The sequence below is a fragment of the Lepidochelys olivacea genome, assembly GCF_965140295.1.
Source record: "Lepidochelys olivacea isolate rLepOli2 genome assembly, chromosome: 3".
NCBI lineage: Eukaryota > Metazoa > Chordata > Testudines > Cheloniidae > Lepidochelys > Lepidochelys olivacea.
The window spans coordinates 732417-750159 of NC_140413.1; the positions used below are offsets into that span (position 1 = coordinate 732417).

At 50.8% G+C, this 17743-nt stretch overlaps 1 protein-coding gene across 1 annotated transcript in view; it reads left to right on the forward strand.

Annotated features, from left to right (window-relative positions):
* The first annotated feature begins 4681 nt into the window (after positions 1–4681).
* PPM1G (protein phosphatase, Mg2+/Mn2+ dependent 1G) overlaps positions 4682–17743 on the forward strand; it is a 29930-nt gene continuing 16868 nt past the window's right edge. Inside the window, exon 1 of the mRNA XM_084623625.1 lies at positions 4682–4875. Coding sequence (XP_084479751.1) covers positions 4756–4875 — 120 coding nt within the window. The 5' untranslated portion in view covers positions 4682–4755. The remainder of the gene's footprint in view (positions 4876–17743) is intronic.

The following is a 17743-nucleotide window of genomic DNA, read 5'->3' on the forward strand; positions in this document are numbered from 1 at the left end:
GGTGAGGCAATATTATGACCTCATAAACCAGTCGGAGAACACTTCAATCTCTCTTGTCACGTGATTACAGACATGAAAGTTGCGATATTACAACAGAAAAACTTCAAAACCAGACTCCAGCGAGAGACTGTTGAATTGGAATTCATTTGCAAATTGGATACAATTAACTTAGGCTTGAATAGAGACTGGGAGTGGCTAAGTCATTATGCAAGGTAACCTATTTCCCCTTGTTTTTTCCTACCCCCCCCCCCCCCGTTCCTCAGACGTTCTTATTAAACCCTGGATTTGTGCTGGAAATGGCCCACCTTGATTATCATACACATTGTAAGGAGAGTGATCACTTTAGATAAGCTAGTGGGTTTGTGTGTGTGGAAAAGGGGGAGGGGGGGAGAAAACCTGGATTTGTGCTGGAAATGGCCCACCTTGATTATCATACACATTGTAAGGAAGGTGATCACTTTAGATAAGCTATTACCAGCAGGAGAGTGGGGTGGGGGGAGAGAAAACATTTTGCAGTGGTAAACACCCATTTTTTCATGGTCTGTGTGTATAAAAATATCCTCACTGCATTTTCCACTTTTATGCATCCGATGAAGTGAGCTGTAGCTCACGAAAGCTTATGCTCAAATAAATTGGTTAGTCTCTAAGGTGCCACAAGTACTCCTTTTCTTTTTGCGAATACAGACTAACACGGCTGTTACTCTGAAACCTATGACCTTACACAATACTTTGCTTGGCACAGATAAAAGTGTGATACCATGCCAGTTATTACAATCACTGAGAGTTCCTTTCTTTGGTATCCTCACTACAACCCCATTGGTCCACTCATCTGGCACTTTTTCCCTGTCCCAGACTGATGTAAATAGAGGGGCCAGGATAGATGCTCTTAATTTAGGATTTACCTTGAACAATTCTGCATTCAAGTTATCCTTGCCAGGAGCTTTCCCATTTTTTAAGGATTTGATGGCTTGAATGATCTCTTCCTTAGTTGAGGTGTCTGATATCAAGATCTTCTTCTGCCTCCTGGAAGTTTGCTTCCTCTTTAGGTGGCTCCCTGTTCAGCAATTCTTTGAAATGCTCTGTCCAGTGCATTTCTTGTTCTTTTTCGGTTGTTAGTTGGTGTCCTTATTTGTTCCTGTAGAGTGTGTTTGTTGGTGTCTGTTGTTTACCACTGATAAGCCACATCGTTTTATAGACGGTTCCTTGTTCACCATGAGCAGTTGCATCCTCTGCTCGTGTTGCCAGATTATCAATATAATGCAGTTTGTCCACTCTCGCAAGGCATTTGACCTCCCTGTGTGCATTGCTATACTGTTCATGGTATCTGTTCTTTAGCTTCTGGGATTTTTGTGTCTAAAACTTTTTTCTTCAGGGCTCATCTGATTTCTCTGGCGTTCCATGTGCTGGGTGTAATCCACTCCTTCCTTCTCTTCCGCCTGTAGCCTAGACAGGCTTCACTGCTCTGTTTATAAATTGCTGTTACTTTGTCCCACTTCTTGTTGATCTCCTCATCTACATTCCCCTCCTCTTCATCAAGGTCTGCAAGTGCTTGAAACCTGTTCTTTAACTGCAGAACAAAGGTTTTCTGTATTTCAAGGGACTTTAGCTTATCATAACGTCTATGTCCCTTGTTTGGTGGACCCACACTTCTCAGTTTTAGCTTGATGGAGGCTGTCACAAGGTGGTGGTTGCTGCCAACATCTGCACCACTTCTCACATTGACATCTGTCAGAACGCGTCGCCATTTGCCATTGATCATGATATGGTCAATCCGGTTCTTGTCTTGGAGTGCATTTCTTGGAGAACACCGTGTCAGCTTGTGAATTTCACAATGTTCGTATAGGGTTCCGCCAATGACTAGGTCATTCATATGACAGAAATCAACAAGCCTTTCTCCATTCAACAAGGTCAAGTGCAGAGTCCTGCACTTAGGACGGAAGAATCCCATGCACTGCTACAGACTAGGGACCGAATGGCTTGGCAGCAGTTCTGCAGAAAAGGACCTAGGCATTACAGTGGACGAGAAGCTGGATATGAGTCAACAGTGTGCCCTTGTTGCCAAGAAGGCCAATGGCATTTTGGGATCTATAAGTAGGGGCATTGCCAGCAGATCGAGGGACGTGATCGTTCCCCTCTATTCGACATTGGTGAGGCCTCATCTGGAGTACTGTGCCAAGTTTTGGGCCCCACACTACAAGAAGGATGTGGATAAATTGGAGAGAGTCCAGCAGAGGGCAACAAAAATGATTAGGGGACTGGAACACATGACTTATGAGGAGAGGCTGAGGGAACTGGGGATGTTTAGTCTTCAGAAGAGAAGAATGAGGGGGGATTTGATAGCTGCTTTCAACTACCTGAAAGGGGGTTCCAAAGAGGATGGCTCTAGACTGTTCTCAGTGGTAGCAGATGACAGAACAAGGAGTAATGGTCTCAAGTTGCAGTGGGGGAGATTTAGGTTGGATATTAGGAGAAACTTTTTCACTACGAGGGTGGTGAAACACTGGAATACGTTACCTAGGGAGCTAGTGGAATCTCCTTCCCTAGAATTTTTTAAGATCAGGCTTGACAAAGCCCTGGCTGGGATGATTTAGTCGGGGATCAGTCCTGCTTTGAGCAGGGGGTTGGACTAGATGACCTCCTGAGGTCCCTCCAACCCTGATATTCTATGATTTCATTTTCACTCATGATGCCACACCCATGTCTTCCCATTGCTCTGTCATTGTTTGTGTTGTCCTTACCGACCTTGGCATTCAGGTCTCCTATGATGATAGTTAGGTCATGGTGTGGTACTCTCTCTAATTCCGCCTGTAGTGTAAGGTAGAATTTGTCCTTTACTTCTTAATCACTGTCATTTGTCAGAGCATAGCACTGAATCAGGGTGATATTATGTTTCCCTTTCTGTCTGGCTCTCATAATTTGACTTTTTTAAGTGGTAACAGCTAATTGAGACCCCATAATTTTATATTTATAGTTGGGATTATGTTTTCCCATGTGCATTACTGACAGGTTTCAGAGTAGCAGCCGTGTTAGTCTGTATTCACAAAAAGAAAAGGAGTACTTGTGGCACCTTAAAGACTAACAAATTTATTTGAGCATGAGCTTTTATGAGCTACAGCTTATGCTCAAATAAATTTGTTAGTCTCTAAGGTGCCACAAGTCCTCCTTTTCAATGTGCATTACTGTGCACTTATCAACATGTATCAGTTTTCTAGTATTATATGGAAAATACTCTATGCAATGTATGGTTGGTCACAGCTGGTGAGGATTCTGAAGAACTTCTGAAGGACTTCACCCAGGAATTTACTCAGACAATGGGGCCTGCTCCTTCCTAGAAAATACTCCAAGGAGGCAGATGGTATCCACAGCTGTATCCTGTGCAACCCCTTGCAATGGAAGCCCAAGGTCCTCCTACCTTCCCACTTCACCACGACCCCTACTGTGCCAGTTCCATGCCCACATGTATAGGGAAAAGGAGGATCAGGCCCACAGGAAAGAACGTGCAGGGGGAGAATATAATTGAGGACCAAGAACAAATGAAGAGATGTGATCAACTCTTTAACGGACACAAAACATTCATCATGTTAAACAGTTACAAGCCCATAAATATGTCCCTCTTGGGACTTTTCCAGCTCAGCAATTGTTGAAGGTGCCTATGAGGTGGGGCCATCTGAAGGCAAATGAAGGCTGGGATCCTGCTCTTAACAGTGTCCCGTTGCTTCAGTGGTACCAAGAGACTTTTAGTCTTTCATCTTAAATGTGACCTACTGATCACACACGTGGGGGAGGGGCACACACAGGGGCCCCGGGGGGGAGGGGCGCAGAGGGGCCCGGTGGGGGGGTGCCGTGGGGGAGGGGCGCGCACACAGGGGGCCTGGTGGGGGGGTGCCGTGGGGGAGGGGCGCGCACACAGGGGGCCTGGTGGGGGGGTGCCGTGGGGGAGGGGCGCGCACACAGGGGGCCTGGTGGGGGGGTGCCGTGGGGGAGGGGCGCGCGCACAGGGGCCACGGGGGTGGGGGAGGGGCGCAGAGGGGCCCGGTGGGGGGGTGCCGTGGGGGAGGGCCGCAGAGGGGGGTGCCGTGGGGGAGGGGCGCGCACACAGGGGCCCGGGGGTGGGGCACAGAGGGGCCTGGTGGGGGGGTGCCGTGGGGGAGGGGCGCGCACACAGAGGGGCCTGGTGGGGGGGTGCCGTGGGGGAGGGGCGCGCACACAGGGGGCCTGGTGGGGGGGTGCCGTGGGGGAGGGGCGCGCACACAGGGGTGGGGGAGGGGCGCACAGGGGGCCCGGGGGGTGCCGTGGGGGAGGGGCGCGCACACAGGGGCCACGGGGGTGGGGGAGGGGCGCAGAGGGGCCCGGTGGGGGGGTGCCGTGGGGGAGGGGCGCGCGCACACAGGGGCCCCAGGGTGTGGGGGGGGGCCGCCGTGGGGGGGGGCTTTCCCGGGCCCTCCCCAGAGACGCGGACCTCCTGCTCCCAGGCCTGCCCCGCCAGCAGCCTCCGCCGCGAGCCGCCTGGACCGCGACCCGGCCCCGGTGGCCGCTCTGTCCGCCCGCGGCGGCTCCGTGGCAGGTATTTCCGGCCGCTCGCTCGCCCCTGCGGGACTCTATGGCCCTCGCTTCCGGCCGCTCTGGTTCCGGCCGCTGGCTCCGTGGTGCCTGGTTCCGCCTCGCTCCCGCGCTCCGCTCGCGTCCCGCCCGCCCCCGCCCGCCCGTCCCCGCGGCAGGGCCCGGGCCCCCGCCCCCGGCCGAGGCCGCCGCACCATGGGCGCCTACCTGTCCCAGCCCAGCACGGTGAAGAGCTCGGGGGACGGCGCCGGGGCCGGGCCGCGCCCGCTGCACTTCGGCTTCAGCGCCATGCAGGGCTGGCGGGTCTCCATGGAGGTGAGGGGCCGCGGGGCCCGGGGGGAGGGGAGGGCGGCGCCGGGCCCCGGGGGGGGGAGGGGAGGGGAGGGCGCGCCGGGCCCCGGGGGGGGGAGACCCGGGGGGGGGGAGGGGAGGGGAGGGGCGGGCGCGCCGGGCCCCGGGGGGGGAGGGGAGGCCCGGGAGGGGAGGGCGCGCCGGGCCCCGGGGGGGGAGAGAGAGACCCCGGGGGGGGGGAAGGGAGCGGGCGCAGGGGGGGAGGGCGCGCGGGGCCCCGGGGGGGGGAAGGGAGAGGGCGCAGGGGGGGAGGGCGCGCGGGGCCCCGGGGAGGGGCGGCCGCGGGGCCCCGGGGGGGGGAGGGGAGGCCCGGGGGGGAGGGGGGGAGGGCGCGCCGGGCCCCGGGGGGGGAGAGAGAGACCCCGGGGGGGAGGGCGCGGGGCCCCGGGGGGGAAGGGAGAGGCCCCGGGGGGACGGGAGAGGGCGCGGGGGGGGTAGGGAGGGGCCCCGGGGGGACGGGAGACGGCGCAGGGGGGGTAGGGAGGGGCCCCGGGGGGGCGGGAGGCCCCCAGGGGGGTAGGGAGGGGCCCCGGGGGGGCGGGGCCCTGGGGGGGGAGGGAGGGGCCCCGGGGGGGTAGGGAGAGAGAGACCACGGGGGGCTGGGAGGGGTGCGGGGCCCCGGAGGGGGGAGGGAGGGAGAGGCCCCGGGGGGGCGGGGCCCCGGAGGGGGGAGGGAGAGGCCCTGGGGGGGGTAGGGGGAGAGAGACCACGGGGGGCCGGGAGGGGCGTGGGGCCCCGGAGGGGGGAGGGAGGGAGAGGCCGCGGGGGGGCGGGAGGGGCGTGGGGCCCCGGAGGGGGGAGGGAGGGAGAGGCCCCGGGGGGGGTGGGAGGGGCACGGGGCCCCCGGGTGGGGGGAGGGAGGGAGAGGCCCCGGGGGGGGTGGGAGGGGCGCGGGGGCCCGGGTGGGGGGAGGGAGGGAGAGGCCCCGGGGGGGTGGGAGGGGCCCCGGGTGGGGGGAGGGAGGGAGAGGCCCCGGAGGGGCGCGGGGCCCCGGGTGGGGGGAGGGAGGGAGAGGCCCCGGAGGGGCGGGAGGGGCGCGGGGCCCCGGGGGGGGGGAGGGGGAGGCCCCGGGGGGAAAGGGGGGCGCGTGGGGCCCCGGGGGGGAGGGGGAGGCCCCGGGGGGAAAGGGGGGCGCGTGGGGCCCCGGGGGGGAGGGGGAGGCCCCGGGGGGAAAGGGGGTCCGGGGGGGGAGAGACCCCGGGGGGAGGGGGGGCGCGCGGGGCCCCTGCAGGACACCAGGGGTGGGGAGGGTGGCATTAAGTACAACAGACCCCCTTTAAAGCCTTGTTAGGTCCCATCACCCCCTCCCAGGACAGGTTCCCTGCAGAGAATTGGGGGTTAAGTGTCTCCCATGTCCCTTCCTCAGCCAGATTTGTCCATCTCTCCTGAGATTGACCCTTAATTGCTTCTTTGTACATTTAATTCTCTCTCTCCCCAGATTGACAGTGAAACATCCCCAGGATGCTATTGTGTCTTTCCCTCACTTGTTTTGCAGAGGGGGTGGGATTTCACTTGTTTTAGCACCCCACAGTACACTTTTTCCAGCCTGGGGCATGTCTGTGGCTTATCTCTGAACTCCCTGCCAAGCCCTCAATATCCTGCTGGTAATTAAATGCCCAGAACAGAGCACAGTATACTCTTGCAGTCCCAGAGGAGCCATACAGATGGGACAGACTGCCCTCTCCTTGCTCAGAGACTCCTCAGAGCCTGGTGCGACTGAGGGGCCAGAGCTGAGAGCAGAATCCTAGTTGGGATTTCCCTGAGCTGAGGAGTGAGAGACCATTCTTTCCCTGCTGTAGAATGTGATGTATTCGTAGCCACAAACTGTACTGACCTTTCATTGGAGCCATATCACGCTGCAGTCTCCTGGCTAGCTTCCTCTCTGCTCTCCCCACTGCAAGTGTCTCACCCATTCCTGCTACCCTGTTTCTCCTTTGCACATTTTTAACATGGGGCGAGGAACCACTGGGACAAACTGCCAAGGGCAGGGATGGGTTCTCCATCCCTTTTTGTCTTTAGATCCAGACTGGCTGCTTTTCTGGAAGATTCTTTAGTCAAATGTAAATCATTGGGCTCAATACAGGGGTAACTGGGTCAGACACCATGGTCTGTGTCATGCTGAAAGTCCGATTAGATGATCTTATAATCCCTGCTGGCGTTAAAATCTATACATCAATGAGGAGCTGGGTTTTGGAGTCGTTGTCACCAGCTGGATTAGCTGCATTTGTTCAGGTGAAATCTCATTTTATTCTGTGTCCGTATATCTAATATCTCAAGAGTCTTGCTTATGTTAAAAAAGTCCCGGGGCTGACCTTGGTGTACAGCAGGCTCCTGCAGCCAGATGGGAGCATAACTACCATACCAGTTAGGGTTGCAGTCCGCAGCCCAAACTAAAACCAGGGTAAAAATGGGTCTGGCTGCCAAGGGTCAGGAGCAAAGTAAGGCTCTTGTCACCAGCTGGAATTTCTTAGTAACACTCCCTCTTATGGAGACCGCACACATCCCTTCACATTGTGTCTCACCTTCAGTAGTATGTACAGCTTCTCTTCATTTAACTCCCTCTGTGAATTTTATTAATGTGCTGTTTGCGCCCATCTTCCAGATTATTAACAAAGATGTTAAATTAGGAAAGGGCTAATTCTAATTCTGTTCCCTGCTGTACACCTCTCATCTCAATAGAGTGGTGTTTGATTATAGTTTTTTGTCTACACTCAGCCTTTGGCTAGTTCACAATCTCTGTGACAGTGTCACATCCAAGCCCGCTGGCATTTATTTTTCCAAGTAGGGTTTTGCGAGCCAGGGTATCAAATGATTTACAGCTTTTGAAATACTGTAGCCATCTTGCTGGTAACTAAAAGGAAGAGCTGTGTGTAGCTTGAAAGCTTCTCTCTTTCACAACAGAAATTGATCCAGTAAAAGATACAATATTACCTCACCCATCTTGTCCCCCTTTGTCACACACTTGAGACTATGAATCCTTCACCTTTAGGCCGAAATTTTTTAGGCCTTTGGGGGGAGGTGTTTACAGAATTTGAGTAAAATCCTTTCAGGCTTTTTGTATGTGAGAGTGAAAACATATCGGATGCTTTTTCTGGTTTCTCATTGAACTACGCTGTGGGGGTTGGGGGCTATAAAAAATTGTGCTGCCTTTCAAAGGAACTGGGATGGAAATAGTTCTGGCCTGGCACAGCACGTGTGGGAGAAGCTCCACGAAGCTCTTGTCTGCATCTTCAGGGGAATGCTGTGTGCGCTTGTGCCCAGGTGATTGAATGGCGGTGCCCCAGTCCGACGGCGCTGATGAGCTCTGTGCGGGTGGACCAGTAGCACAAAGAAGGTGGATGCACCCCGCAGTCTCGGCAAGGCAGTTAGTGCTTGGGGCTGTTGGTGGAGGTTGAACTGAGGTAGCACAGGGTGCAGGGGTGTGTTGGGCAGGTAGGCCATGTCAGCACTAATAGGAGCCATGCTGAGAGCCCTGGGGTAGACAGGCTGGAAGTGTTCGAAATAAGGAGGGTATGATGATGTGGGTGAGACTCTGCTCGCTCACTCCATTCAAAGGCAGCATTGCTTAGAATCATAGAATATCAGGGTTGGAAGGGACCCCAGAAGGTCATCTAGTCCAACCCCCTGCTCAAAGCAGGACCAATTCCCAACTAAATTATCCCAGCCAGGGCTTTGTCAAGCCTGACCTTAAAAACCTCTAAGGAAGGAGATTCTACCACCTCCCTAGGTAACCCCTTCCAGTGTTTCACCACCCTCCTAGTGAAAAAGTTTTTCCTAATATCCAATCTAAACCTCCCCCACTGCAACTTGAGACCATTACTCCTCGTTCTGTCATCTGCTACCATTGAGAACAGTCTAGAGCCATCCTCTTTGGAACCCCCTTTCAGGTAGTTGAAAGCAGCTATCAAATCCCCCCTCATTCTTCTCTTCTGCAGGCTAAACAATCCCAGCTCCCTCAGCCTCTCCTCATAAGTCATGTGTTCCAGTCCCCTAATCATTTTTGTTGCCCTTCGCTGGACTCTCTCCAATTTATCCACATCCTTCTTGTAGTGTGGGGCCCAAAACTGGACACAGTACTCCAGATGAGGCCTCACCAATGTCGAATAGAGGGGAACGATCACGTCCCTCGATGTGCTTGCTATGCCCCTACTTATACATCCCAAAATGCCATTGGCCTTCTTGGCAACAAGGGCACACTGCTGACTCATATCCAGCTTCTCGTCCACTGTCACCCCTAGGTCCTTTTCCGCACAACTGCTGCCTAGCCATTCGGCCCCTAGTCTGTAGCTGTGCATTGGATTCTTCCATCCTAAGTGCAGGACCCTGCACTTATCCTTATTGAACCTCATCAGATTTCTTTTGGCCCAATCCTCCAATTTGTCTAGGTCCTTCTGTATCCTATCCCTCCCCTCCAGCGTATCTACCACTCCTCCCAGTTTAGTATCATCCGCAAATTTGCTGAGAGTGCAATCCACACCATCCTCCAGATCATTTATGAAGATATTGAACAAAACCGGCCCCAGGACCGACCCTTGGGGCACTCCACTTGATACCGGCTGCCAACTAGACATGGAGCCATTGATCACTACCCATTGAGCCCGACAATCTAGCCAGCTTTCTACCCACCTTATAGTGCATTCATCCAGCCCATACTTCCTTAACTTGCTGACAAGAATACTGTGGGAGACCGTGTCAAAAGCTTTGCTAAAGTCAAGAAACAATACATCCACTGCTTTCCCTTCATCCACAGAACCAGTAATCTCATCATAAAAGGCGATTAGATTAGTCAGGCATGACCTTCCCTTGGTGAATCCATGCTGGCTGTTCCTGATCACTTTCCTCTCATGCAAGTGCTTCAGGATTGATTCTTTGAGGACCTGCTCCATGATTTTTCCAGGGACTGAGGTGAGGCTGACTGGCCTGTAGTTCCCAGGATCCTCCTCCTTCCCTTTTTTAAAGATTGGCACTACATTAGCCTTTTTCCAGTCATCCGGGACTTCCCCTGTTCGCCACAAGTTTTCAAAGATAATGGCCAATGGCTCTGCAATCACAGCCGCCAATTCCTTCAGCACTCTCGGATGCAACTCGTCCGGCCCCATGGACTTGTGCACATCCAGCTTTTCTAAATAGTCCCTAACCACCTCTATCTCCACAGAGGGCTGGCCATCTCTTCTGCATTTTGTGATGCCCAGCGCAGCAGTCTGGGAGCTGACCTTGTTAGTGAAAACAGAGGCAAAAAAAGCATTGAGTACATTAGCTTTTTCCACATCCTCTGTCACTAGGTTGCCTCCCTCATTCAGTAAGGGGCCCACACTTCCCTTGGTTTTCTTCTTGTTGCCAACATACCTGAAGAAACCCTTCTTGTTACTCTTAACATCTCTCGCTAGCTGCAGCTCCAGGTGCGATTTGGCCCTCCTGATATCATTGCTACATGCCCGAGCAATATTTTTATACTCTTCCCTGGTCATATGTCCAACCTTCCACTTTGTAAGCTTCTTTTTTATGTTTAAGATCCGCTAGGATTTCACCATTAAGCCAAGCTGGTCGCCTGCCATATTTACTATTCTTTCGACTCATTGGGATGGTTTGTCCCTGTAACCTCAACAGGGATTCCTTGAAATACAGCCAGCTCTCCTGGACTCCTTTCCCCTTCAAGTTAGTCCCCCAGGGGATCCTGGCCATCCGTTCCCTGAGGGAGTCGAAGTCTGCTTTCCTGAAGTCCAGGGTCCGTATCCTGCTGCTTACCTTTCTTCCCTGCGTCAGGATCCTGAACTCAACCAACTCATGGTCACTTCCTCCCAGATTCCCATCCACTTTTGCTTCCCCCACTAATTCTACCCGGTTTGTGAGCAGCAGGTCAAGAAAAGCGCCCACCCTAGTTGGCTCCTCCAGCACTTGCACCAGGAAATTGTCCCCTACGCTTTCCAAAAACTTCCTGGATTGTCTATGCACCGCTGTATTGCTCTCCCAGCAGATATCAGGAAAATTAAAGTCACCCATGAGAATCAGGGCATGCGATCTAGTAGCTTCCGTGAGCTGCCGGAAGAAAGCCTCATCCACCTCATCCCCCTGGTCCGGTGGTCTATAGCAGACTCCCACCACTACATCACTCTTGTTGCTCACACTTCTAAACTTAATCCAGAGACACTCAGGTTTTACTACAGTTTCGTACCGGAGCTCTGAGCAGTCATACCGGAGCTCTGAGCTTCTCTGTGGCCATGTCACCAGACTGGACACAGGCCCTCCAGCACGTTGTGCTTTCAGACACGCCATCGACACACAAAGAGGGGCCGCCCCCAGGGATCCGTAGTTTTGCAGGATTGAGCCAGAGCTGGGAGCTTCACTCTACTGTACCGTGTGTGACGCCATCAGCCGTGCTTGCTCTGGTGCAGTGGTCCTCAACAGACTGCGTGTTTGATGGTGCGACTCTGCTAGGGCTGCCTCTTTTTCCTAATGCTGGTGGAGCCAAAGCAACGAGAGCAGCAGTGGGACACTTTGGCACAATTTTCCAAGTGTTGTCAAGGTTCTGAGGCCTGGTACATCTGCCCCTGACCACTTGAAATTGGACCAAGGCCTGAGCCTGGAGCTGTATTGTATGGCCAGCTTCATAGGCAAAACTCCCTGCTGGCAACAACAGCGGTGGAACCATTAAATGTGGCCATGGTTCGGGTGTGTTTACAAAGGTAGAAACACTGGTGTCCTGAGCCGCACTAGCGGCAGCTTTCCTGTGAAGGCCTGTGGGCTCACATGTGGCACTGAGCCGAACTTGGCCAGCACATTGCATTTCCTGGGGTTCCAGTGCCATATTCTCTCCCTCCATGAGTTGACTTGCTTTGAGATTTGCCTTTTCCATGATTTTAATTAGATTTTTCACTTTCCCATGGGGTTGGGAAAGTTGCACTCTCAGCAAATTTGCGGATGATACTAAACTGGGAGGAGTGGTAGATACGCTGGAGGGGAGGGATAGGATACAGAAGGATGGGTTTTGTTAAAAAGTGGGTTGTGGGAGCAAAGGTGCATGGGAGTTTTGAAAAACTGCTGGATTTAATAACTTTGGAACAGTTCTTAGACCTTGTGACTGACCATGTGAGAGCAGCTGTGGGTGATAGGGACCCTGAGTCAGTCGTATGGGCTGCAGAGATAATAGAATCATAGAACTATAGAATATCAGGGTTGGAAGGGACCTCAGGAGGTCATCTAGTCCAACCCCCTGCTCAAATGAGATTGCGGATGCCCATACCCAAAACAGGGCTTGGGAAGGGTGGAAATCCCATGGGAAAGCTAATCACCATTCTCCCCAGTTCAAGCGGAGGGGAGGATTTAAAAGTAAACCTGGCCCTGACTCTTATAAAGGAGCTCATGGGGGCCCAGAGGGAAGAAGCTCTCACCTCAAGAATAAAGAGGTTACATGCTCTCACTGTAGTGTGCTTGGCCACATGAGACCAGATTGCCCGACCCTGAAGGGCGGCCCAAAACCAGCAACCCCAAATGCCACGGTAAATGCTAATTCTATTATTATAAACTCACAGGCAAGCCACACACAGCCCAGTGTTGGTGCCCTGTGTGCAATTGCTGTTTCTGTGGTCTCTGAAGCATTTGACCTTAAAACTCACATTAAAGCTAAATATGGGGAAAATAATGCAGAGTTTATTAGCAGTGCAGAAGTGAATGGAGTAAGGTGTATGGCATGGAGGGACACCACAGCAGATATTACTTTAGTTAAAGCAAGTCTTGTCAGGGAGGAAGATTATTTGCCAAGTAAAAGTGTAACTGTTGTTGTATCTGAGTATTTTGTCAGGGTGCCTTTGGCTAAGATCCACCTGAAATGGAAGGGATATGAGGGCACCATGATTGTGGGAGTGAAAAACACAATTCCTAAGGATCTTACGATTGGATATGATATTAAAGCTATGTTCAGTCAAGTTAACACAAACCAGGCACAGGGGAGGATTAATCCTAAGGTTGTGTCTATGGAGGGTTTTTCCAAAAGTTTGTCTTTGGAAAGTAGCTGTTTGGCTGTGAATGAAGTTTCTGAATGTCTATCTAATGTCTCAGAAGTAAATCTGGAATTAGATCAAACAAAGGGAGAGGAGAACAAGGAAATTTTGAATGAGCGTAGGCAGCCGTGTGAGCTGATGGCTTTATCTAGTCAGCGGTTTGGGAAAGCAAGGATAGTGGAAGACGAGTGTCCCTATACCTTACCTTGCATAATGACAGGTTTCAGAATGACAGCCGTGTTAGTCTGTATTTGCAAAAAGAAAAGGAGTACTTGTGGCACCTTAGAGACTAACCAATTTATTTGAGCATGAGCTTTCGTCATGCTCAAATAAATTGGTTAGTCTCTAAGGTGCCACAAGTACTCCTTTTCTTTATACCTTACCTGTTACCTGTGTGGAGAATTGTGACAGTGAAGGAAATGTGCTTGTGTCTGTCAGGGGTATTGACTTGCCTATGGAGGGAGCTACCCTGATCTCCAAGCAGTTGTCTGTGAATAGCCCTGTGTGCTGAGACAAGGAAAACAGGATCCCAAGCTGTGTGTCTGGTAAAGGAGAATGTGTCTCCGGCTCTTCTTTGTCTATAGAGCAGACAGAAGATGCCTTTCAGCCTGTGATGGTTGAAAATAGTGCAGTTGTCTCAGAGTTGGTCCTGAATTCAACTAAAGCCCAGGAAGGGAATGATCCTCAGTTTCTTAGAGACTAACCAATTTATTTGAGCATAAGCTTTCGTGAGCTACAGCTCACTTCATCGGATGCATATTGTATGTATACTTCCACAGGATGCATCCGATGAAGTGAGCTGTAGCTCACAAAAGCTCATGCTCAAATAAATTGGTTAGTCTCTGAGTTGCCCCAAGTACTCCTTTTCTTTTTGCGAATACAGACTAACACGACTGTTACTCTGAAACCGGTCCTAAGTTTGCGTCCGCTCAGGAGAATGGCACTGTAACTAGGTTGCATCCAGTTAGTATCTTAGCAAAATCCCAGAGACCAGACAATTCCGATGCTTTTGTATTTTGCCTGTTGTAATGTGCTTTTGGGAAAGGGTGTAGCAACTCTGTCTGATCAGGGTGATATCCTAGCCAGGGCACAAGGAGAGAATGAAGGTGATTCAATTGTGTTACCTACTGATGGTGTGGAAACTTGTAGCAAGAAGGAAAAGATTCCTGAACTTGTGTGTGGCAAAGGGAAGGAGAATGCTTCTAACCTGTTATCTGGGAAGTCTGTAAGTTTGCCTGAAAGGGGATTGTGTAGGAATCCACCTGACGGGCCAGAGGTGATCCTGGATGTGAGTAAGACCGAGAAAGAGTCTGTGGTTGCTCAGGGAAGTGTTCCTTTAGAGCAAGCCCTAGGTGAAGAGGGTAAGGGCAGAATTTCTGAGAGGGGTGAATTGTTGTTTAGAGAAGCTCCTAGGGAAAGGAATCCTCATGGTAGTCTTTGCAAGCAGTTTACTGCAACTGAAGGGCGTGAAACTGATTTAATCAAGGAAGTTTCAGTTCCTAACTGCCAGAAATTTTCTGTTGTGAATGGATCCACTGACTTTCCATTTGAAAGATCCAGTGGGGATAGCTTTGAGAAGGTCTCAGATGGAGTGAAAGCTGTTAAGAAAGTTGAGCATCCTATAACGAAGTGGCTTTGTTTGGCCAGCTTGTTGGGGAGACAAGGTTGTTGAGAGAGGAATGTCTCCATGCTGATTCTGTAAGTGAACAGTCTGTGTCTCAGGTTCAGAGGGAAGACTTGGTAGCTGAGTCTGCAGAGCAGAACAGCTGTGCAGCTAATCTCTCAAGAATGCAAGGGATGGCAGGTATACTCTCCTCTCTAGACACTTGGGATATGACTTGTAGTCTCTCAGTGAACTTAACATCTGATTCCATGTGGAAGCAGAGGTTAGTAAGGGAAGAACAACAGAACGTAGAGTCTAGCTTGTTAGTGAAAATGGATGGCATCTCTTTAAGACAGAGTCCAGCCTTGGAATCAGTAGCAGTCAAGGATCTGAAAACTAGTAAACTGGCTTCTGTCTGTGGTAATGCAAATTACTTGTCTGGCAGGGAAAAGGATTTGCTAATAGCTGTTAGCACAGAGAGCATGCCCAATCAGCTAGTGAATTCTGTTAAGCAAGAGAAATCAGGGTCTGATCCTTCAGGACAAGGAGGAAAAAGAGACTTTAATTTTGCAACGGGAAGCCTAAAATGCTGAAACCCCAGTGGTATTAAGCCAAAGGTGGGGCATGACAAAAATGATTGTAGATGGACACTTGCAATGAATTTTTTGTTATTGCTAATGGTAATTCTTGTAACTAATGTGTTGCTATTACCAAAAACGGTAGAAATGTACAATGTGCCTAATCTTTGGAAAATCCCTTGAATATGTTAAGTGATACATAAGATCATACTTTGTGTTAAAAGGCCTTGTTATACTGATGTTGCACAGTTAATGCCTGTAAACAGTCTTGGAACTTTTCACAGAGGAAAAGACATTCCAAACCTGATATGCTGTAGGAAAAGGGAAACTGAGGCGCACGACCATACTGCTTTCGCAGCTAAATTCCAAGATTCCTGTACTATGGACAACATTAATATCTTCATGGACTTGATGTTAATTGGGTTTCAAACATTTGCCAGAGCTTGTATGGATAAAGTAGCTATGTTCTTTAGGTCTTGGCAAGATCACATAAGACATACAGGAACCATGCGGCAAGAGCAGATCCAATCCACTGTTCTAACCAAGTTTTACCTTGAGTTTGTAAAAAGATTCAATCATGTTATTGAACATGACTTTGGTAAAGCATTTCTGTTATACACTAATATGGCTTCTAACCCAGTACAAGCTGAAGTGAGACCGAACCCAGGATGGGGAGCTCTTGGGATGCAGTCAGTGATGTTTGTGTCATCCCTTCCCGCATCAATTTTGCGTTGGGGGTGTGACTTTGTGAGTGTAATATAATATCTCATTGAAAGGTGACAGGGCCAGAAAGAGTTAATTAGCTCACAGGCTGACCTGACCCATGACCGAACTTTAAAGACTGGTTAGGAAGATCTGTAAATGAATAGAGCTGTGAAATGCACCCAGCATTGTTAGAGATAGAAGGGTAGATGTTTCTTCAGGTCTTGTGATGTCAGCAACCAAGTCTTGTCTATGGCTATAGCTTTGATTCAAAGATCAAAAGAGGAATATTAACATTTAGGAAGACACTTGAGTGACATGCATCCGATGAAGTGAACTGTAGCTCACGAAAGCTTATGCTCAAATAAATTGGTTAGTCTCTAAGGTGCCACAAGTACTCCTTTTCTTTTTGAGTGACATAGTATTATTGTCTATATGGCTCTTTGAAGGTTGTGGTAACTGGTATCTGAACTGTTAATGGGTAAATTACCCTGGGCTAATTGACAGGATGTTTGGGAGAAGGAAAGTGAAGCCTATTGTTTTCTCAGGCCAAGGGGCTGCTGGAAATGTATAAATACCCTGGGACATGATCCTTCTTCATCTCAGATCTGCTTTGGGTTTCAAGAAGGGGAAACCCTGAGCCATAAGGATTGAGATCCCCAGTCACTGACTGGAGTCACCCTGAACATGGACATTGGACTATAACCCATGACCTATTTCTAAAGGGACTTTTGGCAACTACAAGCTCAGCTCTGCTCTGTGTCTGAACCTCAAGAACTGAACCCAAGTCTGTCTGTATACTGATCTTTTAACCAGCATGCGCTCTCTTTTCTTTTTTAATAGATTTTGGTTTAGTTAATAAGGATTGACTGTAAGCATGTATTTTGGGTAAGATCTGAGTTATCATTTGACCTGGATCTGGCACTTGGTCCTTTGGGGTCAGGAGAATCTTTTCTTTTCTATGATGAAATAAGATTTTCAGAATTTATCATCCTGTGTTTGACGTGTGTCTGGATGGAGGCCTGAGGCTGGGTACTTTAAGGGAACTGCATTATTTGGACTTCTGAGTACCCAGGGAGGTGCTATAGAAGCTGGTTTGGACTGTTTTGGTAAATCTAAGTAGTGGAATATCCACCAGCGTTTGGGGTTTTTCTGCCCTGTTCTGTTTGCAGTTCACCCTGACTGAGTGACCTTGGCTGGCTCCCACAGGCAGCACCGTCACAGGCTCTAAGCTCCCTCTTTCTGCCCAAGTGTCTTGTCGTTGTTGTTTGTATTACTGTAGGACCAGTGTGGTGCTAGGCACTGGACAAACAAAATGAAAACATGGTCCCTGCCCCAAAGCGTTTACAATCTCAGATTCTTCTCTGTGGTAAATTCTCTCTTGTGACAGAATTTCCATTTTTTGCTGTGAATTAGCTGCCATTCAGCCACCTAGGGTTTATCCTGGCTGCTTGCTTGTGATTCCAGCTTTCTTAGAATTCTCTGGCAAGTGACTGTACAGAAGTCATTGTGTTCTCTTCTCTGTAGGCGCCCACACCCACCTTGTCACCACAGAGTAGCTGTCTCTCCAATTTCCTGATTACATTAGCTACGTTTACATGTCAGAAGGTGCTGTACTGGATTGTGTTTAATTAAACCAGTGTCGTCACGCACCCCACCCAAATATTATTTGTAGCATTACGGTGCCCAGGAGCCCCACTCATGGGCCAGAGCCCCGCTCTGCAGGGTGCTGTACAAAGATATAATACAAAGATGGCTCAGCCCTGAAGAGGCTGCGTTCTTGGTCCAAGGGGGCAGGGTTTAAGCTGTGTGTTCAGCATTAATGGTGACCTACAAGACCGACCTACTGGGGCTAGGGCCCATTTTGCTGCTTGTAGTGGATGAAGGTCTGACACACAAACAGAAGGTCCTGGCTTGTTCTGACATTAAATGGAGCTCTTGTTTCCACCTAG